This window comes from Lactuca serriola, chromosome 3 (genome assembly GCF_051521515.1).
Source record: "Lactuca serriola cultivar US96UC23 chromosome 3, Lser_US96UC23_V15, whole genome shotgun sequence".
NCBI lineage: Eukaryota > Viridiplantae > Streptophyta > Magnoliopsida > Asterales > Asteraceae > Lactuca > Lactuca serriola.
In genome coordinates this window covers 72,775,675-72,789,513 of record NC_136410.1, presented here as the reverse complement: position 1 = coordinate 72,789,513, position 13,839 = coordinate 72,775,675, and the positions used below count along the sequence as shown (strand labels likewise).

General features: G+C 36.4%; 1 protein-coding gene across 1 annotated transcript; it reads right to left on the bottom strand.

The window, feature by feature from the left end:
- Positions 1 to 2,225: 2,225 nt before the first annotated feature.
- On the bottom strand, positions 2,226 to 13,380 carry LOC145095387 (akuammiline synthase 1-like). The gene is made up of 2 exons (XM_079033277.1): positions 13,208 to 13,380; positions 2,226 to 3,612 (listed from the first exon to the last, which is right to left on the bottom strand). Exons 1-2 carry the CDS (start codon positions 13,378 to 13,380, stop codon positions 2,334 to 2,336), a joined length of 1,452 nt encoding a protein of 483 aa, XP_078889403.1. The 3' UTR covers positions 2,226 to 2,333.
- Between the last annotated feature and the right edge of the window lie 459 nt (positions 13,381 to 13,839).

The window sequence follows — 13,839 nt, the reverse complement described above, 5'->3', positions numbered from 1 at the left end:
TTATATTTTAAAAAAAAGGTAAAAAAATATCCTACCCCTTCCCTTCCTCCTTTCTCCAGTTACCTTCTTCTTCTTCTCTCTCATTTAAACTCACTGCCAACAACCACCGAACTTCGACGCTCCTCCTCCTTTCTCCGATGAGACCAACCTTTCTTTTTCTCTCTTTTCCGACCGCCACCCACTGTCGCTACCACCTGCTTTTTTCGGGATTCTAGTTGACGAGGTGTATTTCCGAATTTCCTTTCTTCTTCTTCTTTGAATTTTATCGGTCATATCCCTCACTCTTTCTCTCTTTCTCTCTCTCTCTCTCTCTTATAGACTGCTATCTTTATCTCTTCCATATCCTCTTTCTAAGCTCCGACACCTCTATATGTCCTTGCGAACACCCCTTGCAACCACTACCAACCATCACTCAAACCTAAAAAAACGAACCCTTAACCATAAAATCAAACCTAACTAAACCCTAAACCTATAAATTATAGAAGATGAAGATTTAGATCGAAGAAGCAAGTTAAGATCAAACCCAAATCTTCTCTATCGACGATGGAGATGGAGAGAGGATTACATTCCCTAATTTCCTTTCTTCTTCTTCTTTGAATTTGATCGGTCATCTCCCTCTCTCTCTCTTTATCTCTCTCTCTCTCTCTTATAGACTGCTATCTCTGTCTCTTCCATATCCTCTTTCTAAGCTCCAACACCTCCACCTGTCCTTGCGAACACCCCTTGCAACCACCACCAACCATCACTCAAACTTAAAAAAAACGAACCCTAAACCATAAAATCAAACCTAACTAAACCCTAAACCTATAAATCAGAGAAGATGGATATTTAAATTGGAGAAGCAAGTTCATATCAAATCCAAATCTTCTCTATCGACAATGGAGACAGAGAGGGGATCACATTTCAGACTGGTGTTTGAGATGGTTTTCTAGGGCCGATTTGGTGGTGATTCTAGGCAGTTTTGGTGAAGGTAAGGTTCAAAAATGGTTGTCAGTATTCAAAAACAAGTTCAATGGCTAGGTGGTGGCATTTGGAGGCATCGGTTTTCGAGGGTGGTAGTAGCAACGGTTTCTGTTTTCGATGGTGTGGTTCACGATGAAGACAATGTTCTTCTAGGAAAAGAAATAATTGATGGTTCAGTGAATATGAATAAGGGATGCTACAAAAAATGGCTAGATTTTGACTTCAAGGAGTGTGCTCCGGTGGTAGTTGTCCGAAAATGGTGGCTCGGTGGTTCTTTAAGAGTTAACAGAAAATAAAAGGGAAGAAGAGAGATCAGTAAAAGAAGGCGAGGGGTGGGGTGGATCGGGCCTTATTTTTTTCTCTTATTTTTAAATTAATAATAATTATTATAATAGTAAATTAATTGAAAAATAAATAAAAAGGGCATAACGGTCATTTTATGTCTCCTAAGGGATGAAGCGTGCAACTTTTAACCAAACTAGAGACGATCCGAGTTAATTTTTGAAAATATAGATTAAACACACATTGTGGCATATTCACAAGAGACGATTGATGTAATTTACCCTTAGGAATATGTTTGTTTGCCGTTTAAAAAAAATGAAATGGCTTTAATAACCATGAGATATAGACATGGGGGTGTTAGGAAGCAAAGTGGGCAGGACTACCCTGTATATAGATAATGATTAAGGATAAGTATTTGATACAATGTTGCAAAGGTATTTGGTAGTATTTATGTCGTGTATCAAGGGTATATAAAAATCGGTATATTAGATGGTAATTGTTTTTAATTTGAATGGTAATTAGAAATCGAGTAATATGATTTTGTATGTCACAACTCATGTGTAACCTTAAAAATATCAATGCAAAGCTTGTCGTCAACTCCTAAAACTTCAATAGTTAATAATAACAATTAACAAATTCAAAATAGTGTAATATGGTTTTTGGCTTCGTGTTGGACATCGCCAGTTAAATATTCTCTTGTTTTGTGGATATGTATTGCACAATGTCATGTTTTACTATAAATCTATGCACAGCTGGACGTTAACTTCTATATATTGGTTTGGTTAAAGATACAATTTAAAAAATGAAAATATTAATATAAAAGTTCGGTTATAGATACAATTAAAAATCCAATAATATAAAAGTGCTCTAAGCATTCGTTTGGTAACAGTACGCTAAGTTGGACTTTTCAGACTAGCAATTAATTGAAGCATGCAATCAATCGAACCAAAAATCATCAAGTAATAATCCATTATTGAGCTGAACATACATACGATCATTAATTATTAATTGGCTGATATGAATGCCAACCATTCGACCGGTTTCAAGTACAATTTATGAAATTATTGACCGAAGGAAAACACACATTTTCAGATGTCTTCAACATATGCAAGAAGCGACTGGTCTTTTTCCAAGATGGCCATTTCTTCTTTTTGCAGACGAACTAGTGCTTCAATACCATCTCTAGATGGAGTATCCATAAGAAGGATACAACTGTCATTCACATCAGGAAATCTTACCATTATTTCTAGCGGCTTTCCCCATCCAAAATCCAATTTGTAAAGTGGAAAACCACACAAGCTTGAACAAGTATACGCTCGAGTTTCATGATCACCTGCTAACATCGACAATCTGCCCAACAAATTTCCAGCTGCTTCTTGCACATCTCTTAATCCTTCTAGCTCCATGATCCCATTCCTCAACTTAGCAATCACCTCATTCAGCTTGATTGCACCTGAATCCGCCATGTTTGCTATCACCATTGTACTTATGTTGCCTGCTGCTACTTCTTGACAATTTTTGATGATTTTGCTCCTCAAGTTCACCGTATGAAACAAGTTTGTTGGCTTTGAAGAGCCTGACTTTGTTGTCGCTGCACCCGCTGCACATTTGAACAGTAGAGATGTCACTAATTCGACCCGAGTAGGGTTCATCGGAGTTGCTGCCATCGCGTTAACCTTATTTTTGAGCTCATTTAGTTTGGCATTGGGGAACACGAATCTCTTTCTTGCATAGTTAAGTTTCTCTATGCTTTTAAGCTCAAACTCAGGCATTTTGGTGTTACTTATGGCGGAAGAGATGAAACTTGGATTTATTGGCGATCCACCACGTGAAACAGTGGCCCAGTGGTTGAAGAAGTTGACCATCGTGAATCCATCAGCTACCTTGTGCGATATGGACACAGCCACTGCGGCTCCACCACCAGCGAAATGGTTGAGTTGGACCTCGACCAAATTAGGGCTAGTGTTGTGAACGCTAGGAATGAGTTGATCTAGGATTTCTTCTTTCTCTTTCTGAAGAATGAAGTCATCAAGTCGGGTGTCAATAGAAGCTTCCAAGAACTCAACTCCTTCGTCATTACAGTTGATGTGAGAGGCATGAGGCCCAGGGAACCTACCGGCAAACGGATAGTATTGTGTTAAACACTGTGATAATGACTTCTTTAGGATGTTGGGGTTGCCGTTGTTGTAGTTTGGGTAAAAAAATACTATTGGCATGTGAATGTGGGCAGCAAACTGATCGAGCAATGAAAGATTATGAGTTCTGAGGTGCAGAGGTGTTGGGGATGCTGGTCTTATGATTTCTTGAGATATGATTGTGTGAAGTTGCCTTATCCTTCCAAATCTTTGGAGCATCGCCATAATCATCCTTATTAATGATAGGAAAATGAAGATGTAGCATTATATAGTGTTAGATTTAAAAAGTAACTAAAAAAAAATCAAAGAACTAAGAAAACTACCATGCATGATTGTTTGATCCAATATATCGAGAAAAAAAATAAAGGGATAATGACTTGAAAGGGTAACAAACTTTCGACTTTGTTCATATTTAGTCACTAAACTTTTTTTCGTTATCTATTTGCCATTGAACTATTGAAACTGTTCACATTTTACCCTTATGACCGACTGTTACCGGTCATAAGGGTAAAATGTGAACAGTTTCAGTAGTTTAGTGGCAAATAGATAACGAAAAAGAGTTTAGTGACTAAATGTGAACAAAATCGAAAGTTTGTTTCCCTCTAAAAAGTTCAATAGCTAAATGTGAACAAACTTCCTATTGTATTATGTTTTAGCAAATTATTTATTTTTGTTTGATTGTAGCAACATTTGTTGATTAAGAAATCTATGAAATAAAAAAAACAAAATGTAACATCCAGATTTCCAGGTATCATAATTTAAATATTTTTCTTTTGAGTTAAGAAGAGAGACTCGACGAGTTGACGCCTCAACTCATCGAGTAAGGTCGCGACTGATGACTCAGATTAATGAATGGACTCGACGAGTCGGTGAGGCGACTCGACGAGTCTGCGCTGTTGGCAGAAACCCTAAATCTTTGGGCCCGAGCCATATTTAAAGGCACTTATGGCCTTCAATTGCGACTACCTTTCCCATAAGTGAGAACCCTAGCGAGCTTGAGTGTGTAGAGTGAGAGGAAGAGCTATCTTGAGCTTTTTGATGTGATTTTGCAAAAAGGAGAAGAGTTCCAGCAAGAGGGACCAAGGAAGGTTATTGTTCTGAGTTATTCAAGCAAGAAGCTTCATTTTGAGGTACAAAAATGAACCCTTTTCCTTCCCTATTCTGTAGATTCCATTTTGGGGTTAGGGCTTGAATCACTTCATCTTTAGGGTTTTGAATGCCTCAAACCCCTCTTGCAAGTTTGTGTTATAGATCTGGACCCTTCTAGGTGCAGAGAGCCGAAAATATGAAGCTTTAGTAGAGTAAACCTTGGGGAAGTTAGGAATCTGGACCCTTCTAGGTCTAGAGAGCCGAGAATATGAAGCTTTAGTAGAGTAAACCTTGGGGTTTGAAGTTAGGAAGAATTTATGGGATTTTTATGGTATATATAGTTACTTTCATCTTACACATAGATATGAAGTATTTTATATAAATTACGTGCTATGTGTGCATATTATTTGAATACTTGCTGTCTATGTTGGATGAACGATTTTATACATGTTTTGAAAGATTTAAACGGTATATTTATTTTATATCTACAAATATGTTGCGGATGAAACATGGGTAGATGAAATAGTTGGTGTGTAATGAAATAGAATGATGAGAGATATGTGATATAGGATGAAAGGAGATACCATAACCTTAACCGACAATGTGGCGATGTAGTCATCTACTAGAGTATAGATGGCGACCACGGACTATTCTAGACAATCCAGTGGAAACACCAGTAGGCCCATAACCTGTAGGTGATGAATTACGTGTTCAGGCGATGTTGTAACTACGTATTCATGCGATGATACTCTAACCCCTTACTATGAATTACGAGTTCAGACGATGTTGTAACTACGTATTCATGGGATGTCATAAATTCCGCATGCCAAACCAATGGTCATAATTCAAATTAGTGAGAATGGTTCATTTTTTTGTAAAACCAAAATCAGATTGCAAATTTTGGTTTTTTATTTTGGAAAATGTCAAACCATTGGTTTTTTATTTTGGTTTCAGTTTTTTATTTTTTTTTTAAATATATTTTCAGGGTTTTGTTTTGTTTTGTTTTTGATTTTTTTTAATTTCATAGATTTCTTCATCGACAAATGTTTCTACAATTTAACAAAAATAAATAATTTGCTAAAACATAATACAAGAGGAAGTTTGTTCACATTTAGTCATTGAACTTTTTAGAGGGAAACGAATTTCCGATTTTGTTCATATTTAGTCACTAAACTTTTTTTCGTTATCTATTTGCCACTAAACTATTGAAATTGTTCATATTTTACCCTTATAAACGGTAATAGCCGGTCATAAGGGTAAAATGTGAACAGTTTCAATAGTTCAATGACAAATAGATAACGAAAAAAAGTTTAAGGACTAAATGTGAAAAAAATCGAAAGTTCGTTACCTTTTCAAGTCATTATCCCAAAAATAAACTTTTGTTAGGTTCCAATTTTCACAATAATTTTTTATGTAAATTAAACACTTAATTTCATAAAGTTATAATCAAAACAAAACATCTTTTCATAAATCATAATCCAAAATCAGAGTAATAAAGAAAATCACATGGAATCTCAAATTATAAAACTATTAATTTGTACAGTCATGTATTCGTCTTCCTATGACCCGGAGTAGTATCTGAACATATTTTATCCATAACTGTACTCATACAAAACTTAATGAGTTTCCACAAAATACCACGTACAACAATATCATACAATGTATAAAAGTAAGGGCTCTCAGCTCAAGTAACGATCCACCCGGGTATCTTTGGCTCCACTAACAGAAAACATGCATTTAATTATATGTGAGCTATGACACGCACCGTATTTATGACACGTAAAAGTGGTTGTCATAAAAAAGTCATATCTTCTAAAATTTGAAGGATTTACAACATGTGTTTTTGTGTGTCCTAAAACTTATTGTCACTTTATACTTTTTTTAGGAAACGAGCTCCTTAGTACCTAGCGGGAGGTTCTCGAATGTTCAAACCAATTCTAAAATCCAACAATAATTGAGTAGGTAGGCCCTTAGTACTTGAAAATATTTATAAACAATTGGGTAACCACAATACATATACAATGCATACATATAATGGTTCACGATCTTTCGCCGATCCACCGATAATACACATAATGGCCTTTAGCATAAAGCTAGTCGGCTCCTTTGGCTTTCAACATATAGCTGGTCCGCCCCTTTGGCCTTCATTGTAAAGTTGGTCCACCGTCAACTGCTACATAATATATCAACACATATATTGTAGACAACTAGTCTAACATAGCAGGCAACTAACTAAGCTAGTCTAGTGGCCTAATTGTGTACTACAAGGAAACTACATCCTCACATACAAAGGATACATACTAAAGTATGCAGTGTAGTGAGAAAAACTCGCTTGGGCAATTACTTAGACGACTATAATCTATCCTTCTGATGATACAACTGGTAAGTAATGTGTCTATCAAGTATTAACATATAATACAACTTACTGATATTTATGGCAATCTGGTAGAAGTTAGATTCTTCACTAATTGCAAATACACTTTCATGGCTATCAAATACGGATCAGCCAGGCAGGACAATTGTGTGGCAAAACCATTTCGACATATAACTTTTCTGAAATCCAACAACCAAGCAAACGTACCCATTCTAGAAACCTCTCCCACGAGTAGACAAATCAGAATATTTTACTTGAATTAATGACTAATCTGGTACTTATAGGTTCGTAATAACATATATAAACATAATTATAAGTTACCCTAAAAGCTTAGTAAGCATAGCTTAACTTACAAATATTTCAAGCGAAAACCCAAAAAGTCACGGGTGGAACCTCAATACCGAGCACTTCTTTCTTCCCGACTCTTTACTGCCCCAGAGCATCGCTAAATTAGAATTCTACAAAATCCCAAAATACTTTAGAAATTCGGAGCTTTATATATATATATATATATATATATATATATATATATATATATATATATATATATATAAAGAGAGAGAGAGAGAGAGAGAGTGAGTGAGTGAGAGAGAGAGAGAAGAGGGATTGGTGTGAGAATGAGAGGGGGGTTTGAATGCTATATTTAGGAAGGTTTTGGGCAAGGCGTGCCGCGCCTTTGGGTAAGTAGGAGGGATGGTTGCCGCTGGTATCACGTGTCTTATCATGCACTGCCCATGCCGGGTAAAATCGCAAATCTTTGGCATAAGAACTCTGTTTTCGAAGTTTTTTTATATCCACATGTATTTATCAATGAGTACGACAAGATTCATTAAGACTATGTCGACTAGTCCTTACTCCATTTTAAATTTAATAGTCTATGAATATTACAGTGTAAAAAAAACCAGGTAAAATTTATAAATTCTTCATACGGATTCCATTCTCGAAGTTATTTATATCGACATATTGGTATTTACGAGATCTTCAACTCTTGTTTACATTGTTTTGGCTAACATTCGTCTGATCTTCATTTTAATTTCAGTGTCGTGTACTGTCTTACCGAAACTTCAAAAAATCATAACTTCCTCTTACGAAGTCAGATTTAGACGTTTTTTATATGCACACTATCGCTTTTACGCATACTATGCCTTTTGTTTGGATTACTTAAGTTAATAAGCAACATATCTCCGATTTACTTTTTACAACACACTTTGTTGTATAGGGTTGAACGTAAAACTTCGAACGATGATAACTTCTTCAAACAAAGTCAGATTTAAGCATTCTATATATCTAAGAAAATTGTATTAACATCTACTACACATTTATAATGATTACTTTGGCTAACACATAATATATCTCTATTTTAAAATTTATAAACAAATGTTTATATTAATTTCTACAGTAAAGGAAAAACGGGGTGTTACTAGTTGGTTTGTGTGGTACTAGGTTAGAGGATAAATTCATGGCACTAACATTGTCACAGAAGACCGCAGTGGCACGAGCCAAGGGACAATATAACTCGGGAAGAAGAATTCTAAGCCATGAAGTTTTGGCAACTACATTGGCTATCCCCTGGTACTCGGCTTCGACGCTAGAACGAGAGACAAAATACTGTCGTTTAGAAGAACAATAGATGAGATTATCACCAAGATAGACAAAACCCAGAGGTATACCGACAAGTGGTAGTGAAACCAGCCTAATTAGCATCAGAATACGAACCCAAAGGATCAACGGCTGTACGTCTAATATGAAGAAATGATCTAAGGTACCTCCAATGTACCTTAGGATGCACTCGAGACATTGAGAGCATGAAAGTACAGGACATGCAAGTCACGCATGAAAAGGTCGATGTGTTGAACATCATATGGAATGTCAGTGTAACGTCCCGAAAATTATAATAAATTTAAACTTTAAAAAACTATTTAATTAATATAATCCTCATTTAGTCTATTACTTAACCAAACACGTTAAGTTTAAAGTACCAAAACATCATCTTAAAAACATCAATTTAGTTTCAAACTAAAACCAACAACGGAATTAATAAAAACCAATAATAAGTATTCATGACAAGAGTCCAATCTCTAGATCGCACCCCATGTACACTCAGACTTTGCCGTTCCCCCTACTTGTATCTGCAACTCCTGAAACAATTATTATAAAGGGAAAAGGGTAGGCACGAAGCTTAGTGAATTCCAACAAAACATTACATCAAGGTAATATATCTTACTCTTACGACCCATGTACATTTATCATGCCATGAATCAATAATTTAAACATATGTATCAAATAAACATACACATTCATACAATACATGCTAGTTTAAGAACACATCATAAATAATAATCTAATAAGGACTCGACATTAATGCATTCGTTCCACGGACTCGAAGTCTCCACCTTTGGTCCCCTGAATTAGTAGAACGACCTTCAGTCCATGGACTCGGCGTCACCGCCTACAGTCCCCTGATTTGCCACAATGGCCTTCGGTCAGCATGACTATGCACGATGGTCTTCGGTCAACCGACTCTTCCTTTCAACATCGTATACATATGATACAAGTCACAACATCTAATGCTATTCATATGAGTCCTAATGCTCACACGATCTAAAGCAATCATATAAAACATCAATGTTATTTAGTGAGAAACTCACCTAATTCGCATGTGAATCCCCCCGAATGTTTTAGTGGTTTCAAATCACAAGTGAATCTCCCATATATTAGTATTTTAAAGTGTTAATAAATACTCCTTAACCCTTGAATCCACTAAAGCGTTCCTAAGCTTATTTCCAAATTTTTACAATAAAACTACTCTATGTTCAAGACATGCCCCCCCCCTTTCAAACCACATTATAAACCATATTCAAAAAGTTCAGGTCAATACCTTTCCAGGGACTAGATACACATGTACAATTTATTGCACATTTTACAAAACCGCATTGACATATCAATGCAACTCATTCTGGACCAGGCAGTGAAAAAGATGGTTTTGACCCAAGTTAGAGCCAACATCAGGTCAAGGAAAAAACCAGGGATATACTAAAATCATAACCTCAACTTTAGGCTCTGATAGATCATAAATCTGCTTCTCTATGATGTTTTCTAGAATTATTCCAAAACAAGGACATAATAGGCATTTTATAATATTTATTAGATTTGACTTTTAAGGGTTAATTCACATCTTAACCCATTAGGCACCTATGTAAAAGATATTCATTTTTTGAAATAGCTACTTAACAATGGCTATAAGATGTTGTACCAAAAGAAATTTTGAGATTTATAACACACCATCAAAGTACATTGACAAAAGTGAGCTTCCGAAGTGCATTGCTATACTAATCCTTCATGTAAGGGGTTTAGCTTGTATTCTAGCAATAATCAAACAATACCAAGGAACAAAAGAATGATGAAAGAAATCAGCACCACCCACTGCCATCATGGTTGTGGTGACCAACGGTGGCTGCTACCACCCTAATTGTGGTGGTGGTGGCGATTTTGACTAAAAAACAAGGAATGCAAGAAAAAACGAAAAATAAAAATACCTCCGATGAAGAGTCTGATCCAAATAATCCCTAGGTCAAGCTTCCTTCATCAACACTACTCTTTTTTTGCGAGTAGAGGAGGAAACGATGGTGGTGGTGTAAGGCGGTGCTCAAAGAAATCCGGCGAGGGGCGACTTGAGGTGACGATAAGAATGACAACGCAAGAGTGAAAAGAGAGGGAGAGGTTTAGGGCTTTGTTTTTTGTTTTACTTCTTCTTTTATTCTTGTTGATGGGATCCAAAAAAGGATTGGATAAAAAAGATGAGGTTGTCGCCTACAAACACACGCACACATGCAGATCTTTGAGCTTTTTAGCAAGAACAACCCCTTCACCAACAATCTTCACAAAACAAGTTTCAAATGTGACCAAAACAACCCCTCCCCACCATAATATTACAAACTAAGTCTCTTCAATTAAAACCCATGAATTTTTATTAATCATTTACATCTAGAACATTAAAAAATATTTAAATAAAAAAACATATCAAGACTCGGGCGGTTACAATCAGGATGAGTAAATGTAAGATATTGCAAGGCTCTGATGAGGCTTCAGTAAAGAGTCGGATAAATAACCGGCTCACGAGCAGATGAGAGCTTAGTTTTAGTGTCAGTCAGGGTGCTTCAAGGATTACACGTGATAATATCAACATGTGTGAGGATCTCTTGAGTGAAAGCAGATTGAGAGAGAAAAAGGGTGTACTCACTCCTAGTGACATTGATTCCTAAGAAAAATGATAAGGGCCAAGACCAATCATCAGAAACTCTAATGAGAGGCAACGAATGACTGTAGTGATTATGGTTGTGGAACCGGTGAAAATGATATCGTCTACATAAACAAGAAGATAGATCACATGATGGGAGATAATGACTTTTTCAGAGATGAGATCAAGACATCGATAACCGTGGTGATCAACAGATGGGCCAAGATACACACCCGCGGAGGAGCGAGGATAGAGATTATGAGGAGTAACGGAGGAAAGATTTTGGTAGCAACGTAACCCAGAAACACGAAGGTGGTCATAAGAAGGAGGAGACCAAATATAATTTCAAATGGAGTCTTGAGATTAATGGAAGTTGACGGAAGAAGGTTGAACGAGTAAGCAATGGAAATGAGAGCTCCAACCCAAAACTGAGGTGGTAGAAAGGCTTGAATCAGAGAGGTATGTAGAATGTTATTGAAGGTTGGTATGATGTTTTTGACTTTTCTATTTTGCTTGGAGGTGTAGGGATAAAAGAAGCGAACTTTTATGCCATGATCTTTAAAAAAATCCGATAAAGGTTTGTTGTTGAATTCGTGGCCATTTTCGCATTGAAAAAGTTGAATATCAATTTTAAATTGATTAACATAAGCATGAACAGATTTGAAAAATAGAGAACACTTCATATTTGGAACGTATGGGAATGATCCATAGAAAGTGAGAGAAATCATTCAAGGAAATAATGTAATATTGAAAACCACTTAGATTAAAAAATAGAAGATGTCCATAAATCAGAATGTATTAATTTAAACACATGAGTATTTTTAGTTCGTGATAAAGAAATAGCTAAACATAAATGTTTTCCTAGTTGACAAGCATGGCACAAGGATTTGTTTTTACTAGTATATGAAATAAAATTACTCGTCCGAAACAACTGAAAAATAAAGGCGCTTAGATGACCCAATCTTTTGTGCCAAATAGTAACAAGAGTAGTGGAGGAAGCATCACGAGTATTAGAGAGGATGCCAGGATAAAAATCAAAGTGATTACAATAAATCGACGAACATAAATGAGATTTTTAACCATCTTATTAAAGACAAGCACATCTTTTAAGGGAAAATGATTATTGGAAAAAGGAAAAAAAGACTGACCTATGGAATTAATAGGAAGTACAACACTATTTCCAACCATAATGAATTTAGATCTACATGGTTAGAGACTGCATTGTACATTGGTTAAAAGACATACGAGAGCTTTACTCAGAATCCATGTGGTAGTTGTTTTCATGAGGAGGTTACATGTACATTGATTGAAAAACTGAGGAGAGATCAATGTATTGTATTACTTGATGGTTGTTGAGATGAGGCTACGAAGCCGTATGGATGTTGATAGTTGGCGACGAGAGGTCGTCGATGTGCTGTGAAGGCTGGCAGCTGGTACAACTATTGTTGAATGAGGAAGTAGTGACCTGCTGAGGATGTTGGAATGGCAAGAAGGCAGTATGTAGCTTTTGGTGAGTAGCTATGGTCAGTAGAGGCTGTTGATGAGCAATGAGGGTCAGCAAAAGCCGTTGATTAGTAGAGGCGACAATAGTAGGTTACACAATGGATCCAAAGGCATTAGGGGGAGGTCTAAGTAGGCTTTGGGGCTAATGATGTGAGGAGGAAAGCATGTTTGGAGCTCCATAAAATCTTAAAAGTGACCCGGAGCACCTTGATTTCCTTCAATAATGGAAGCACTAGAATAAACATTAGTATTGGCCCTGGAAGTAACCGCCCATTATTCTTGTCCTTATTAAATTTATTTCTAGCTTTTCTATGGTTCGAGGAGGAATAAAGAGAGGCCGAGGAGGTGAGTGTAATGTCGCCAATGGAGTTAATTGGTTGCTTCTTCACGAGACTCATGTGGCAATAACATGTTCTTGTCTTCAAGGAATGACAAAAAAGCTTTGGGTTGGTAATGACATAGACAATATTGTGATACGATGGGGGAAGTTGTCATATTTGCATCACCAACTCAATCTCATCAATATTTGAGTCACAATCATTAAGAGCTTCGGAACTGTTCTTGAAGTTGTAACATGTGTGACATTTTTATTGTTGAGAAAAAAACGTAGCAAGCTTGTCTCACAGATCTTTAGTGGTGCAGTCATCACTAGAAATTAATTGGAAGAGACTTGCATTGCATGTGGTGTAAAACCATGATTTTTTTCGAGAGTCAATTGCATTCCAATCTTCATCATCATCAACTTTAGGCTTTGATGTGCCAATGATATGCCCATAAACTTTAGCAACTTTACACATGTACAAAAAAAATCTTGCGCCATAACTTATATTTGGAGCCATCCATAGAGAGATTGAAACTTAACTGTGAGTAAACATTAATGAGGGCAAAAACCAATTGGTTGGCAAGTGGTTCGAACCCAGGGTAGTAGAAAAATCAACATGTATGGTGTCACACCCCGAAAACCAAAGGCGGAAACGTTCCCGGGATTGACTCCATGTTGTGTATCAATTCCAATGTACATAGTAATCACAGTAAACAACCATTACATTACATATATGTGAAAGTTTACATTAGGTTCAAAAGTAAATTGTACGAAGTTATACATATATCATATGAACAAAAGAGACAAGTCTTCAGAGCACTCCGTCTTCACCAAAAGATATCGCCGGGTACCTGTCTAACTTGGACCTGAGAATACAAGCGGTTTGAAAATCAGCATAAAGCTGGTGAGTTCATAAGCGGTTTTGTTTTGTGAA

Coding starts and splice junctions, on each gene's coding strand:
- LOC145095387 (XM_079033277.1), bottom strand. CDS start 13,380: ATGTGTAAAGTTGCTAAAGTTTATGGGCATATCATTGGCACATCAAAG. Junction 3,613..13,207: donor GACTGCACCACTAAAGATCT/GTGAGACAAGCT, acceptor ATCATTAATAAG/GATGATTATGGCGATGCTCC.